Source organism: Polypterus senegalus, chromosome 6 (assembly GCF_016835505.1).
Source record: "Polypterus senegalus isolate Bchr_013 chromosome 6, ASM1683550v1, whole genome shotgun sequence".
NCBI classification, from domain to species: Eukaryota; Metazoa; Chordata; class Cladistia; order Polypteriformes; family Polypteridae; genus Polypterus; species Polypterus senegalus.
In genome coordinates this window covers 172631719-172649049 of record NC_053159.1, presented here as the reverse complement: position 1 = coordinate 172649049, position 17331 = coordinate 172631719, and the positions used below count along the sequence as shown (strand labels likewise).

Sequence of the window (17331 nt, the reverse complement as noted above, 5' to 3'; positions counted from 1 at the left end):
ATATGTATGTCACTTGTAAACTCCATCAGCTAAATGCATTACAGTGCAAAGCAGAAATCATATTGCTGCCTTACTCTATTACAGATCCTTGAATTGAAACTTTATAGTTTAATAATTTTGTCAAATGTATGAGAAAAATCAAATCTCAATAAATAAAGCACATTATATTCATTGGATGCAAAGTTGTGTTTATGTGAATATTTCTGGGGAAGGGGGTCTACAGCTTTCATCAGATTCTTAAAGTGGTCCATGACTGAAAAAAGGTTAAGAATTACTGCCCTAGTGGTATATTAGCTAATATTTTGAGGAGGTGGGGGTAACAGGCACTGTGCCTGGTATAGTGTTGAATGTGTCATTCCACTCCTCCTTCTTCCTCTTTTGGCTGCTCCCGTTAGGGGTTGCGACAGCGGATCATCTCCTTCCATATTTTCCTGTCCTCTTCATCTTGTTCTCTCACACCCATCACCTGCATGTCCCCTCTCGTCATATCCATAAACCTTCTCTTAGGCCTTCCTCTTTTCATCTTACCTGGCAGCTCTGTCCTTGCCATCCTTCTCCCAATATACTCAGCATCTCTCCTCTGCACATATCCAAACCAATACAATCTCGCCTCTCTGACTTTGTCTCAAAACCATCCAACTTGAGCTGACCCTTTAATGTCCTCATTTCTAGTCCTGTCCATCCTTGTCACATCCAATGCAAATCTTAACATCTTTAACTCTGCCACCTCCAGCTCTGTCTCCTGTTTTTTGGTCAGTGCCACCGTCTCCAGCCGTCCCCTTCCATTTAGTCTCTTGCACACACAAAATATCAACCTTCCTTCCCTCCCCTTACCAGTCATACTGCCAGCATTCAAGGTTCCTACCCTCAGTTCCACTTTCTTTACCTTCCTCCGGACACGTCTCCCCCCTCCTCGTCTCCTTCTTCGGCCTCCTTCTTCGATCATTCCACTTCATCCCCCTCATAATGTCATTATCTCTGATGGTGTAGTGGCCAATGTCCCTGCTGTGATTCGTTTGTTTACTTTTGTTGTGCATGATTAACCTGTGTTAGTAGCATATTGTGTGTGTGTATGTGTGTCTATGTCTGTATGGTGGCGTGAAAGGGGCGGTGGGGCGAGACAGATTTTCTTGCTTGGGGCACCAAATAGGTCAGAAACGGCCCTGAACCCAGAAGTACCTCCAGCAGGTTAGGCCTTAACACCAGAAGTACTCCTGGGTCCCAAATAAAAGAAACGGCTCAACCTCATCCAGGTGAGTCGGAGTCAGGTGTGAAGGATGGACGAAGCTCGCCGGGAGGAGTGGAAGGAGAGAGGAAAACAGAAGAGTAAGAATTGTGTTGTGTTTATTCCCCAGTCGAAGCCTTTGGTAAGTATTTGTGGAAAGAAACTTTTTGTTTATTGTACCGGGACATGTGTTGTGGCTCCAATGCCCCCTGCTGGTCACACTGTATATATGAAGACCACAGTAAAAACTATTTGCTGTCATCATACTATGGAGTGATGCAATAGGCAGATGTTTTCATTACTGAATTAATTTGTTACATTTATATAGCACTTCCATCACTACTGAAAGCACTTTACACCTCTTCAACCACCACCAAAGTGATGGCAGCCATTTTTGCACCAGTATGCTCACCACACATTAGCTTTTAGCTAGTGAAGTGGTGAGAGAGAGAGCAGGATGATTAGGGGGTCTGAATGACTGAGGCCACGGTGGGCAGCTTAGCCTGGACATCAGGATACACCCTACTGTTTATGACAGATGCCCAGTAATCTTTTATGACCTCAGAGAGTCACGACTTTGGTTTTACGTCTCATCCAAATGACGGCGCCACTTTTGCAGCACGGTGTCCCTGTCGCTGCACTGGGGCATTGGGATCCACCCACAGACCACAGGATAAGCACCCCCTGCTGGCCTCACCGACACCTAAGCTTTTCCTAGATGGTCTCCTTTGCTTCAGGTGGATGACTTGTTGTGAAGTGTGGGTGTTAAAGGCCGCTGGATTAATCTTCAAGCTTCAGTTGCCTTGTGTTACTGAGCTCTTTAACCGAGAGCAGCACTTGTGGCTTTTTATTCTCTTTCACTGTCAAGTCTTTGTGCTGCTCAGTTCCTTTTTAAGTTTGTTTCTCTTGTGTTTTTCAGTTCCACCCCCGGCTGTTAAATGTGCACGGATTGGAGGAAATCAGGGGCGGGATTTTAGGAAGAAAACTTGTGGGTGTGGCCTTTTCATATTTGTTCACAACAGACTTTTTAAGACATCTGACCCCAGGTGCATATTGTCATTTGAGACTCACATCTAAGCCCCCCCAAACCCAACGACTATTAAGAGTAGGCCTGGTCTAGGGTGGTCTATGGTGACTGCTGTGCAGGTGGACTGACATCCTACTTCCATGACTGATTATTCTTTCATTTTCCAAGCCCACCTCTATAAGTATGGAGCCTAATGTGGCAGTATCAGCAACAAGGCAGGAAGTTCCTCCAGACGGCGTGCCCACACTCATGCAGTGCCAGGTTAGACCGGTCAGTACCAGCTTAAACCGGACGTCTTTGGGAGAGAACCCCATGGAGGCAGTGAGCGGGCCGCAATTTGAAGCCAGCATTTTGAGGTTCGGGCAACAGCAGCAGTAACCACAACCCAAATCGTTTATTTAAATACTGCTAAATAACCCTTGATTGGTGTTTAATTTAAGACAACAAGTTTAATAAAAGATTTATATCTGCCTCTTTTCAGATTCGTATGCCTGAGCTTTTTCAATTCCTTTGGTCTCGGATACAAAAGAACACTTCACAGCCCCTCACACTGGGATTGACTGCTTCACATGATTAAAATGAAACAATTTTAAATAATTTGGGTCACGAGCCCCCCCAAAAAAACAAACAGCATTCACAGAAGACCAAGTCAAGAAGCGTATTGAAATGCACACAGCTGATCCTCCAGCATTGCTACCACAAAGCCAATTCAAGGGTCTTCACGCATCTGACGACTTGTTTATGTTGAACTGTGGCAGCTCCTCGACATACGTGGACGGGAAGTAACCTCGCTGGCTGTTTAAGGATCCATACCACCAGCCATCTGTGCCCTTTTGGTGGACGGCGAGGAGGTCACCTGCAGCAAATGGAGACAAAAAGGAGACGTGAGAGACGAGTCCCCATCGGCAAGTTTGAAAACGTAACATTAAGGTGGGAGTTCGTTCACTGCTTTGAAACAGTGTGTTATGAGTTATGAGTTATCACATTTTTGTTTATTAAATAACTAGCTGTGTAAGCCAGCAGGGGGTCCTAGAAACAATCGAAATCGGCAAAAAGAAAACTGAAATGTAGAGATGTCAGGTAAATGAAAAGAACTTCTCTGGGCATCTCATACCCAGGACAGAGCAATTGCAGGTTAAGGGCTTTGCTCAAGGGCCCAAAGAAGTAGAGTCACGTTTTGGCGTTTATGGGACTTGAACCAAATCCCAAGCCTTAGAGTCACTACTCCGCTCTGTAATAAAAAAAAAACCAGAAAAAAATCAAACTAAAAAGTGTTGGGGTGGTTAAAAACAGGCAAGATAAATAGCACATAAGGGTGCAAAACAATGTGCATACTACCAGTGAAAAGAAAACCAAGGTGGAGGGGTCAATCTGTCCACCTCCAGAGCTGGTCCTCAAATAAACGCCCACCTCAAGTGGCTTTGAAATGTTTATAGTGCCGACACAGAAGAGGTGGAGCTTTGTCTTGGGTCACTAATCATCTGTCTGAGCAGTGGATGGAAAATGAGGAGGAGTTAGTGACAGCACCGGTTTCATTTTGTAGATGTGCTCGCCTCGCTTCTGTATTAGTGGATAAACAACGTTGTCTTTCTTCTGAGGTTTCGTTTTGCCGATGTGCTCGCCTCGCTTCTGTATTAGTGGATAAACAACGTTGTCTTTCTTTGGAGGTTTTGTTTTACCGATGTGCTCGCCTCGCTTCTGTATTAGTGGATAAACAACGTTGTCTTTCTTCTGAGGTTTTGTTTTACCGATGTGCTCGCCTCGCTTCTGTATTAGTGGATAAACAACGTTGTCTGGACAGACAGACACACACACTTCCACGTGTAGACATTTATATATAATATTTTAGTAATAATGAGTCACAGTGTGATTATCTATCTATCTATCTATCTATCTATCTATCTATCTATCTATCTATCTATCTATCTATCTATCTATCTATCTATCTATCTATCTATCTATCTATCTATCTATCTATCTATCTATCTATCGAGTTTCTGTAAAAAGCCAAATTTCCTCCTGGGGACAAATAAACTTCTATCTTTTTTAATCTTTTTCAAACAATTGAAACAAACCTTTCTCACCTGTGCAAATGTTCAGCTCGTCCTCCCTTTCAGACTTGTAGTCATAAAGTGCCTTGCAGGTGCCAATTTCCTGAGTGCCAGTTCCTGTTTGAATATATAAGAGTGGATTAGGAATGCGTCGAGAGCACAATGTGAAGAAGGACAGAATCCAAAGCAGGTCCTATATGAAAATCAGAAAGAGAGAGACTGAGGTAATCCAATTCCCACTTTGATTGGACGTACGTAGAGAAGATAGTAACAACTGATAAAAAGGGAAAAAAATCAATTGTTGAAATAAAGTGCAGGAGTCAAACCCAAAAAAGTACCAACATAACCAAACTCCCAGGTCAAAAAACACACAGACGTTTACCATTTTCAAAGATTAATTTGTGTTAGGTAACACTGCAAAATGTTTTGTATTTTATTCTATGATACTGGACTTTGGATTTAACACCCCACCATATTCAATACCCTCCAGGAAAGCACAGTTGCACTTTAGCATTATGGATTATCGAGTGTAGACTGATGGGTGAAATGCCAAATGTATTCATTTAAAATTAAATCTACAACACAGTAAAGTGTGCCTCATGGTAATGGCTCTGAACACTTTCTGAATCCTCTGGATCTGCTATTGCGGCTCTAATACACATAAATATGGTGTGGCGGATGGCCGGCTGCCTCCCCCAAGACACCAGATGGTGATTTCCCTACAGCATAGCGTTACCCCGGATTCCTGCAGGGCACCATGGGATTTGGAATTCGGCTTCTCAGCCCTGTTGGATAACGAGGGTGCCGCCAGGAGACGCTGCGGGGGTTTGGGGACGTTTCCATAGCCCGGAAGTACTATCGAGTCACGGGGAAAGAAGATCTGAAGCACTTTCGGGTCAGACACTATATGAACTGTTGGAGACCCAGCAAGGGAGCCTGAGTTGGGAGGAAGAGGAAAGAGCTTGCTGGGAGGTGTGGACAAGAGATTTGCGTTGATTTAGATAGATAGAAACTTTATTAATGTCAAGTAGTTATTAGTATTGTATTGCCTGTGTATGGTGGCGGAGGTGCTTCAGGCCACAACTATAACAGGAAGAATAATTAAATAGTGTCTAGGTGATTTTACCCTGTGTTCAGTGTGTCTGCCGGGTTGAAAGGGGCAACAGCGACCTCTAGTGTCTTATAATGGTTATTAAGTAAAAGCTTAAACTCAACGGTAAAACTACAGAATTTGAAAGGCAGGTGTGGGGGGTTCCAGGTTGACAGTATATGAAGGAGACCCCAACACAGCCTCGGCCTTGGGTTCACAGAAACAGGAGATTCCAGCCTGACTGTGGACACTCGGGTTATGGAAATTACAGATTTTGGTCCAGCTATGGAGCTGGAGAAGTGCAATGGAGGAAAAGGACAGATGGCCACTGTGTTTAGCATGGCGGCCACACAGCTCCAGAGCTCAGTCGTTGTCTGTTTTAGAGTCGTTTGTTGTCCTCACCTCTATGGGGTTTATTCCTGGTGCTTTGTTTTCAACCAGAAGTGCAGTAGCATTTGACCTGGCATTTAAAGCCTTGTGATGCGTGGTAATTGAGCCTGAACCACTGACTGGCTTTGTGACCATGAGGAAGTTACTCACGCGCATTACAGAAATATATAAACAATGGCTCACTTGGAATCTATTCCAAAGACGCTTATCCACCATAATAAAATGAGAAGTGTCTGTGCGTCTGTCTGTGTGTCTGTCCAGCTGCTCTGTCTCTGTCATTCTAACAGATGGCGCATTACAAACATCAGCACTGCTTTTATGAATCCCATACCAAATGACATATAACAGAGATATGTGTGTTATATAGTGCATTGCAAAAGTTAATGCTCAAGTCTACGTCGATTACTTAGATTTCTTGTAGCTTTGACAGGTAGAGCAGCTAATATCAAGTTAAGTGTGATTATAATTCAAGTTTTTGTTGGCTATGGGTGCAGCTTAATTGGTCCATTTAGATTTCCTAGTAACTATTATGAGATGTTGTGTTAAAGCTCACCATTCAATTGGCAATCGGTTTCATCTTCAGTGAAGTCAGACAGATCGTCTTCTGATGAAGCAACTGCTCCTTCTCCATTTGGCCCACCGGCTGCTGTCGACTTGCCGCAGGACATGGACACTTGCTGGACACTGGACCCTGCTGGCTCTCTAGTTGAACATTTTGGCACCGACTGGGATTTTCTCATCTTCACAATGCGTGATATCTGCACCACACTGTGCTCCAGGTCCTAGTCAAGGATACAGCAATTGAGCAATTGTGCAACTTACTGCAAATAACACTGACATGGATGCCATTCATGTGCGTTACACACTCCTTCATACGTTCACATGTGTTACTCACTCATTTCAACATTTTTGTGCACAACAGTCCTTCAAGTATTCTTATGGGTTACAGACTCATGTGAGTGTTCGTGTGCCCTCCGCAGAATCATCTGAACAAATGTGGGGTTACTGACTTATTTAAACACTCACACACAAGACCCCTACTCTCTTTTCTGTTTCTTTTTCCGGTGCCTGCGCCACCACCACCTACTCAAAGCTTCATGATGCTCCAACAATGATGGACGGATTAAAAGGCAGAAGTCTACGTGACCATCATCATCATCAAGCCCTTCCATGAAAACCCTAAATCCAAAGAGGACTGTTTCATTTATGTTAGGTAGATTGCCCAGAGGGGACTGGGCGGTCTCATGGTCTGGAATCCCTACAGATTTTATTTTTTCTCCAGCCGTCTGGAGTTTTTTTTTTTTTTCTGTCCCCCCTGGCCATTGAACCTTACTCTTATTCGATGTTAATTAATGTTGATTAATTTTGTTTTATAATTGTGTCTTTCATTTTTCTATTCTTTAATATGTAAAGCACTTTGAGCTACTGTTTGTATGAAAATGTGCTATATAAATAAATGTCACATGCGTCACAAACTCATTTCAGCATTTATCTACCTTACAGACTTATTCGAATACTGACATGCGTTACAGATTAATTTCAACATTGTTTAACCCTTTAGACTTTTTTGAACACTCACACTCGTCACAGACTCATCTCAACATTGTTTTACCCTACAGACTCATTTGAACACGCAGATGAGTCACACAGATGCATTTAACACATTATTTTAGCTTGCAGGCTAACTTGAACACTCACATGTGTCACCAGACTCATTTCAACATACAGTAGTTTTACATTTCAGAGTTATTCGAACACACAGATTTGTCACAGATTCATTTAATACATTATTTTACCTTTCAGACTTATTCAAATGCTCACACGCGTCACAGATTCATTTTATACATTATTTTACCTTGCAGGCTAACTTGAACATTCAAATGTGTCACCAGACTCATTTCAACATACAATAGATTTACCCGACAGACTTATTCGAACACACAGATGTGTCACAGATTCATGTCAACATTGTTCTATACCCAACAGACATATTCAAACACTCACATGCGTCACATACTCATTTAATACGTTGTTTTACCTTGCAGGCTAACTTGAACACTCACACGCGTCACAGATTCATCTCAACATTGTTTGCCCCGACAGAACTTATTCAAGCACACAGATGTGTCACACACTCATCTCAAAATTGTTTTACCCTACAGACATATTTGAACTCTCACATGCATCACAGACTAATTTAATACATTATTTTACCATACAGACTTATTCGAACACTCACACGCGTCACCAGACTCATCTCAACATGGTTTTACCCAACAGACTTATTCAAACACGCAGATGTGTCACAGATTCATGTCAACATTGTTCTATACCCAACAGACTTATTCAAACACTCACAGGCATCACAGATTCATTTAATACATTATTTTACCTTACAGACTTATTCGAACACTCACATGTGTCACCAGACTCATCTCAACATTGTTTTACCCGACAGACTTATTTGAACACTCACACGCGTCACAGATTCATTTTATACATTATTTTACCTTGCAGGCTAACTTGAACATTCAAATGTGTCACCAGACTCATTTCAACATACAATAGATTTACCCGACAGACTTATTCGAACACACAGATGTGTCACAGATTCATGTCAACATTGTTCTATACCCAACAGACATATTCAAACACTCACACGCGTCACATACTCATTTAATACGTTGTTTTACCTTGTAGGCTAACTTGAACACTCACACGCGTCACAGATTCATCTCAACATTGTTTGCCCCGACAGAACTTATTCAAGCACACAGATGTGTCACACACTCATCTCAAAATTGTTTTACCCTACAGACATATTTGAACTCTCACATGCATCACAGACTAATTTAATACATTATTTTACCATACAGACTTATTCGAACACTCACACGCGTCACCAGACTCATCTCAACATTGTTTTACCCGACAGACTTATTTGAACACTCACACGCGTCACAGATTCATTTTATACATTATTTTACCTTGCAGGCTAACTTGAACATTCAAATGTGTCACCAGACTCATTTCAACATACAATAGATTTACCCGACAGACTTATTCGAACACACAGATGTGTCACAGATTCATGTCAACATTGTTCTATACCCAACAGACATATTCAAACACTCACACGCGTCACATACTCATTTAATACGTTGTTTTACCTTGCAGGCTAACTTGAACACTCACACGCGTCACAGATTCATCTCAACATTGTTTGCCCCGACAGAACTTATTCAAGCACACAGATGTGTCACACACTCATCTCAAAATTGTTTTACCCTACAGACATATTTGAACACTCACAGGCATCACAGACTCATTTAATACATTATTTTACCTTACAGACTTATTCGAACACTCACACGCGTCACCAGACTCATCTCAAAATGGTTTTACCCAACAGACTTATTCAAACACGCAGATGTGTAACAGATTCATGTCAACATTGTTCTATACCCAACAGACATATTCGAACACTCTCAGGCATCACAGATTCATTTAATACATTATTTTACCTTTCAGACTTATTCAAATGCTCACACGCGTCACAGATTCATTTTATACATTATTTTACCTTGCAGGCTAACTTGAACATTCAAATGTGTCACCAGACTCATTTCAACATACAATAGATTTACCCGACAGACTTATTCGAACACACAGATGTGTCACAGATTCATGTCAACATTGTTCTATACCCAACAGACATATTCAAACACTCACACGCGTCACATACTCATTTAATACGTTGTTTTACCTTGCAGGCTAACTTGAACACTCACACGCGTCACAGATTCATCTCAACATTGTTTGCCCCGACAGAACTTATTCAAGCACACAGATGTGTCACACACTCATCTCAAAATTGTTTTACCCTACAGACATATTTGAACTCTCACATGCATCACAGATTCATTTAATACATTATTTTACCTTACAGACTTATTCGAACACACAGATGTGTCACAGATTCATGTCAACATTGTTCTATACCCAACAGACATATTCAAACACTCACACGCGTCACAGACTCATTTCAATATTCGTGTCTCACAGACTCATCTGAATATTTCAGTGCAAATTGACTCATTCATGTTGTAAGGTTTCTTTAAGTTCCTGTCTTGCTTAAAAGAAAGCCAGATGATATACACATCAAAGTATCACTGGGGAGTTCCTGCAGTGGTATATGGAAATTATAGTAATTGTAAGTCTTTTTCTGAAATAAATAGAACTTAAACATGTTTAATTCCGAATATGTATCTTCTAAAGAAGGCTTCCTAAAGTCTCCTCTCTATTTCTTCTGTCTGGCCCCCCGTGATCTTCCCTCAAGGTCGGCAGGTGGGATAAGGAGGTGAGACGACTTTGGTCAGGGCCACATTTTCATATGAGAGTTATTTTTTAACATTATAAAAATAATACAAAAAGTAAGTTAAATACGAACTGTTAAGAGTTACAAAGGAATCAATGGCTGCTCTGCCTTGTTCTGAGCATCCAAATGCATTTCAAAGCTACAGGTCACTATAACAGGTATTGGTGCTCATCTTTCTGAATTTTCACATGTGTCTTCATCTACTGTCATTTTGTTAAATTTTGTTTATTTCTATAATGTCATTAAGGTGTCAGTCACAGGTATAATATTTGTTAAAAGTCTCTTAGGTTTACGTTTCCCGCTAGCCATAATACCAAAGTATAGCTGTCGAAAACAAAATCCAGGGGGCTAAACCATGAGCACAGCCAAGACAAACAATGGTGGGAGTCATTGTCAAAACTAGGAGAGTGTCACCAGAGCCAAAACACTAAGACTATGAACCGAATTGAGATTTGTGTCATTAATAAGAATACTTAACATGAATTCACGACTAATGCTGCTACAGGTTTAAATCCGTAATCTTGGACAGAGAGCTGTGCTGTGTTTTATAGTGGAGCCTTCATGACATGGCACACAGAGGCTCTTGGGAGTCATTCATTAACAAAGTTGCAGTGCATTCTAACCAAGGAAATGTAGAGAGTCTAAAATGGAGGTGTGATTCACTTAAAAATAATACTTGTTCTAAATAAAAAATTAATCTAAAACACACATATGTGTCTGTTCCTTTACAGAAAACCTTTAGGAATATTCAAAAATGAACAGAAAAAATTATTTACACAAAAATAATGTATCCAGCAAGATGTCCAATGTGTTCTCCTCAGGACACCATTGCTATTACCTGCTACCCTTCAGTGCTTTGGGGAGCTCACAATACGTAGTGAGCATTTCTCATTGTCTTCATCAGTTCAGTCCCTCGTTTGGTCTCTTAGTGTCCCCTGGCAGTTAGACCTCAGGTGGCTCCTTACTGTCTCTCTACAGAACCTTTTACAATTCATTATGATTTAAACTGTCCGAGAGTTCCACAGCCCTCCCACCGCCCATTCCAGAATTACGACGACCAACACTAAGATATTAAACACCTCAGTCAAATCATGTTGTATTTCAATAAAGAAACATTTTTCATGAAAAAAGCTTATTAGAAATGAAAAGAAAAAAGAAAAGGTAAACCATCAGGACTAGGACTTGGTAATGTTTCAAGAAACACAAAATTGTAAACCAGAATGCCAGAACCTAAAGGACTAATGGTGCTGTGCTGGAATGAATAAGCAAGTGAATAAGCGAGTGTTTGTGGCGTGAATTGTGGTGCCTCTTGGCAGGCAGTCCTTAGCAACCGGACAAGGGCTCTTAGCAACCCATTATCCGTCCACAGAGATTTTTAAATGGTGGTGCCACGCAGTTAAAAATTAAGCAGAAAAATATGAATATGCTGTATGTTATGTAAGGAAATAAAATTAAAACACATAAATGAAAACAAAGCTTAAAACCTCAGTTTTCAGTACTATGGTGTACTGTACCGTGATAACCATTATGAATGTAGTGAAAAGTCAAGCAAAAATGACACCTTTTATTGGCTAACTAAAAAGATTACAATATGCAAGCTTTCAAGGGCTGAAGAAGGGGCCTGAGTTGCCTCGAAAGCTTGCATATTGTAATCTTTTTAGTTAGCCAATAAAAGGTGTCATTTTTGCTTGGCTTTTCACGTCAGTTTTCAAAATAGTAAAGTCCCATGAACTGAAATAATTGGTCAAAACAGGTTTTGTAATTCTTAACACTTAGATGCCCATTGCAGTAGCATTTCATGTTACTATTTTGAACCCCAATTTATTCTGCTTACCTTATCTTTCCATTTTAAGATGCTGTCACTGTAATGATGCAGGAGCTTGGGTTTTCCTTCTGATTCTGCCATTTTTTCCATCAGTTTGTAGTAGTTTGCTTCTAAGAGGTCTATCTTCAGACTGACCTGGACGGAAGTGAAACTCATGAACTGAAGCTGAAATAAGTCGAGTGCATGACTAATGACAAAGCCATGTTTAACTCTGATAGACTGATTGATTTGAAAGGCACTATATGATAGATAGATAGATAGATAGATATGTGAAAGGCACTATATGATAGATAGACAGACATGTGAAGGCACTATATAATAGATAGACAGACATGTGAAGGCACTATGTGATAGATAGAAAGACAGACATGTGAAGGCACTATATAATAGATAGATAGATAGATATGAAAGGCACTATATAATAGATAGATAGAAAGGAAAGGCACTATATAATAGATAGATAGATATGAAAGGCACTATATAATAGATAGATAGATAGATAGATAGACATGTGAAGGCACTATATGATAGATAGATAGACAGACATGTGAAAGGCACTATATAATAGATAGATAGATAGATAGATAGATAGATAGATATGAACGGCACTATATGATAGATAGATAGATAGATAATGAAAGGCACTATATTATAGATAGATAGACAGACATGTGAAGGCACTATATGGTAGATAGATAGATGGACATGTGAAGGCACTATATGATAGATAGATAGATAGATAGATAGATCTTTGCCCCATGGGGAAATTTCTAGAATTTTAGAAATGCTAGCTGCGTTATCCCGTGTGACACATGCGCATCTGAGGATCATCTTCATGGATCATCCTTGGTAAACAATACCGCCCCAGGACCAGAGGGGTGCAGTTGCTACTGGTATGATCTCTTTCTGTTCCAGTAGCACAAAGAAGCTGCGTAGTGAGGCCAAGTGACTAGGCCCCTTCCAATCAGAGGACTATACAGGTATATTTATGGTGTGCCCTTAAATATGGCATGTCATTTGGACAAAAGCACAGAATGAAACAGGGCTCCACTTCAAACCTGACACCCACCATAGAGAAGGTCTAGCAGCACAGTATTTTATTTGTTGCACCCATCAAGCCTATTTTTGCCTTATTATTTAAATGGGGTTACCTGGTTGGTACCCCAGCATTTATTTTGGATCCCATGTTATACACCGCCCAACCACACCAGCTTTGTCTAGGAAGTTTCCTAAGATAGCGAGCCTCGGTTTTAGCGCCGTCATTAATCGGTTGTATCAGAAGTACAACTTAACTAACTGACTACTTTTCCATATTCAACAGCTGTAGTATTTTTTTTCACCGTGTCATGCAAGCGCGCAAAAAGGTCACCTACCAGGTCTGCCTAAAGTAAATAGTACCACCCCGAGACAAGAGGGGGTGCTGCCACCACAGCCTCGAGAAATCGCCCCATGAGGGCACTAAAGCAAAGGAAAGCCCACCCGCCCTTCCCGTCCGCCTGATATAAAAAGAAGGCAGCGTCTCATATCAGTGCTGACCTCACTTCTGTGCAGACCCAAGCCAGAGCCTAAGACCTTGTCATTCCTGAGAGAAGGACTACATTTTCTAAAAATCGCATTGAGGTGCATATTTTCACTAATTTTCTTATTTGTTCTGTTCCAGTTAAATGGAGTTTTGTCCAATTTGGAACCCCAAGCATTTGCTTTTGCCATGCCTCTTCATTCGCCCCTAAATATTTATACAGTGTATCGAAATGGCTTTTCTTAGAGGATACCTACTGACTTAGATGTACCATCCGACCAAATTTCAGCTTTTTAATTAAACTGGAAATAGTGTTTTTGTTGATGAGTGGGTGAGTGAGTCCATTAGTCTACTTTTCCTTTTAAAAACATCGATTAAAACAAACAACAACAACAAGCCCCCTCAAACACACACAAGAATTACAAAAAAGATGAAAAACAAAATGCTAATTCTGATTAAAATTGCTGAAGCCATCTCCATTTTAACTCTTTGAGGGCTAAATATTTTTTCCAAAAAAACGATGGTTTCACACAGAAATCAACATAAAACGTCTTCTGCTGAATGCTGTGGCTGCCAGTTTGCCAAGAATGAGCAGCAGGCTTGCTGCCAGGCTGTCTTTGCGTGGCTGGGGCAGCAGCAGCGGCAGTCACGGTCGCAGTGCATTACATTCTGATTGTTAAGTGGCAGTCCTCCCTGGTGAACATTGTCAGTACTACAACTAGCTGGGGACTAATCAGCTGAAGCTGGAACCTCACATTCGATTTGGATCACTTGTATCAAAATCTGAGTCCGACAAGTCATAGTCCAGTTCAGAGATAATAGGCAAGACATCGTCCATGGAGTATTTTGCTTTTCGCATTTGCTTTGATTTCTCGCCAGATGTCACTGCCATTTTTGCCATTGTGTGCGCCTTAGTGCTCACATGAGGGCAGGGAATCTCGGTCAAACCAATGAATCTAACTTTCCTTGCAGCAATGAGAGTCCAATGTAATGGTTGGTTTTGTCACAGTTTGCAGTTGATTACCATCGTAATGGAGCATTGCTGGATCGGTGAAAATGTAATTCACGGCATCTGAAACTCACCTCCTCCAGGTGCAGCTCAGCCTCTTCCACGTTTGCCTTATTGGAAAATGACGGCGTTTGATTGTAGGTAGCAATCATTTTTTCTAACCCTGTCAGGTATTTGGAAAAAAAGAAAGATAATTTTTTCTTTGTTTTGACCATGGCCATTCTAAACTTGAATACTAGGCATGGCATGTCTTTAATTTTTAAGAATAATAGTAAATCCCAGGTAGCTCCAGGGTAAAGTTCAAGGTGAGCTGTTTGAAGTGTTAAGCCAGTATCCTGTATATAAACGTCTACTCGTGGAAGTGTGTGTGTCTGTCTGTCCGGCCAAGAAGTGAGAGGTGGAGTTGAGGTAAGGGATCCTCTTCCGAAGAAACAGAAAACTCACTTAGTCGCTAATAACACAAGCGAGTCCAGCACATCAGCAAATCGACACCTACGAAGAAAGACAAAGTCACTCAATCGCTAACATCGGCAAAACGGTATCCCTTTGTACTTTTCCTCCCTCAAGCGAGGCCAGCATGTCAGCAAAACGAAACCTACAAAAAAAGGCAGTTGCTTAGCCGCTAATACACAAGCGACGTGAACAGGTCAACAAAACGAATCCTCCTAGGAGAGAGATGCCCAGAGTAGTTCCTTTCAATTGCTTGACATCTCTACATTTCAATTTCTTTTCTGATGATTTCAATAGTTTCTAGGATCCCAGGCTTTTTTACGGCATGGGCTTACACAGCTAGATATATAATGAAGTCCCAAAAATCCAATAAGTAACAACCCAACAGCATCAGTGGAGGTCTTTACATGATATTTGGGTGGGCCTGGTTAAAGGACCTGATCTCAGGTAAGCTGCAAGAGCAGACAAGCAATTTTTTAAATTTATAAAACATGTCTCACTTTAGAACACAATTTTTCGTAGCATATTAATACATCCCATGGTTGTGAAAGAATAACTTTGACTTAAAAAATAACAAACTTATTCTTTAATGGGGTTATTTCAGTAGCCGTGTGGTGGCCACAGGAACAGATTTTTACGTTAATTTTGCTTACTTCATGTATATTGTGTACTGCTGCAGGTCAAGTCAGGTCTGGTTGGGGAGCAAAAACACCAGTACAGTGTGTTGGCGCACCCACCTCACGACGAAACAGCTTGGGATCCTGGTTGGCAACCCCCCAGGCAGACTCACAGTCCAGTGCCACCCTTTGGAAATGACCCTTTATCTGCCACAGCCAGGTGTTAAGTGGGCGACTGCTTGGCCTGGTCCAGCCACTTGGGTCTTACAATGAGGGTCCTGCGAGTCGGATCACCCTCGGGGAATCACACCACATGGTTGTAGTGTTGCAATTGACGCTCCCTCACAATGCAGGTAATGTGCCTCATTTGGGACCCCGTGAGCAACTGCTCATTTGACACAAAGTCAAACCAACGGTACCCAAGGATTCTCAGAAGAGTCACAGTACCGAAGGAGTCCAGTCTTTGTCTCAGGTCACTGGATAGCATCCATGTCTCGCAATCATATAGCAAAAGAGGAAGCAGCAGGACTCTAAAGACTTGGACCTTCATTCTTTTGCAGAGATATCTGGAGTGCCATACACCCCTTTCCAGAGACCTCATGACCCCCCATGCTCTTCAAATCCGTCTACTGACTTCATAGGAAGAGTCACCAGAGACATGAATGTCACTGCCAAGGTAAGTAAACCTCTCGATGAGGTCAACACTCTATCTGTAGACAGACACACTGCTGATGGCAGTGCCCAAGAGATCATTAATGGCCTGCTGTTTCAAACCTTTATTCCTTGTATTCTGTGGTGGAGTCTCAACAGGTGGGGCCAACATGACATCACTAATAATAATAATAATAATAATAATTATTCACTTGCTGTGCTCAAAGTGCTTACTCTAGGACTGCTCACAGACTTTACATTCAGGGTGAGGAGTGTTATTATTGTCTATTGCAGAGTCGGACTGTCACACATGCAAGTTGCGGGATCAACTACCAGGGCCTGAAATGGGAGATACACAGAAGAATAAGAGTAATTCTTATTATGACCCTTTTTTGCTTCAGTTATACCAAAGAATGATTTTCGTGATGAGCAATGACACTACTGGCCCCACAATGCTGGCCTTGTTCCTTCCGCTATATAAGAGGAGACGTGACTGGAAGTTTGTTGTCATTACCCACACTGCTCTCGATGAGGACGTCACATTCAAGAACCAAACAATTATTCAATACGTCTCTAATGGACCATTGAAACCACATTTTGTTTCCTTTAAGGGCTTGTGTGGTGCCAAATTTCATTGACGATTAAAGAGGGTGGTAAGCAAATGCCTCAAACTGCTGCTGTTGTCTTTTGATTGTCTCTAACTAGACATTATGAGTATTGTGTTGAATTTATTCTCATTATTTGTTTCTGTTTTTGGTTATTTTTATTTGGATTTTGGACTGGTCACGCCAAATCAGGTCATGGTGGGGAGCATGGATTCATACAGCGCATTGCTGTACCCACCACATGACGAAACAGCTTAGGATTCTGGTTGGCATCCCTCCAGGCAGACACGGAGTCCAGCCCCACACCCCAGAAATGACCATTCATCTGGCTGGGTGACGTGGGGATCCCCTTGACCTTATCCAGCCGCTTGGGTCCTCAACAATGAGGATCCTGTGAGCCGGATCAAAGGTAAGGCCTTTTGCCTAAATTTGCTCTTTTGATTTTGTTATCATTGCAAAATGATGGGCATCTGGGACAAGTTGCTAAATGGGTT

General features: G+C 41.4%; 1 protein-coding gene across 4 annotated transcripts in view; it reads right to left on the bottom strand.

Annotated features, from left to right (window-relative positions):
- Positions 1–2681: 2681 nt before the first annotated feature.
- The window catches only part of nostrin (nitric oxide synthase trafficking), a 52191-nt gene continuing 37541 nt past the window's right edge, over positions 2682–17331 (bottom strand). For all 4 annotated transcript variants that reach the window (XM_039757544.1, XM_039757543.1, XM_039757546.1 and 1 more), the window contains 5 exons: positions 14589–14677; positions 11996–12121; positions 6337–6565; positions 4337–4420; positions 2682–3108 (listed from right to left, as the gene is read on the bottom strand). In XM_039757544.1, the coding sequence (XP_039613478.1) occupies positions 2972–3108; positions 4337–4420; positions 6337–6565; positions 11996–12121; positions 14589–14677 (665 nt within the window). In that variant the 3' untranslated portion in view covers positions 2682–2971. The remainder of the gene's footprint in view (positions 3109–4336; positions 4421–6336; positions 6566–11995; positions 12122–14588; positions 14678–17331) is intronic.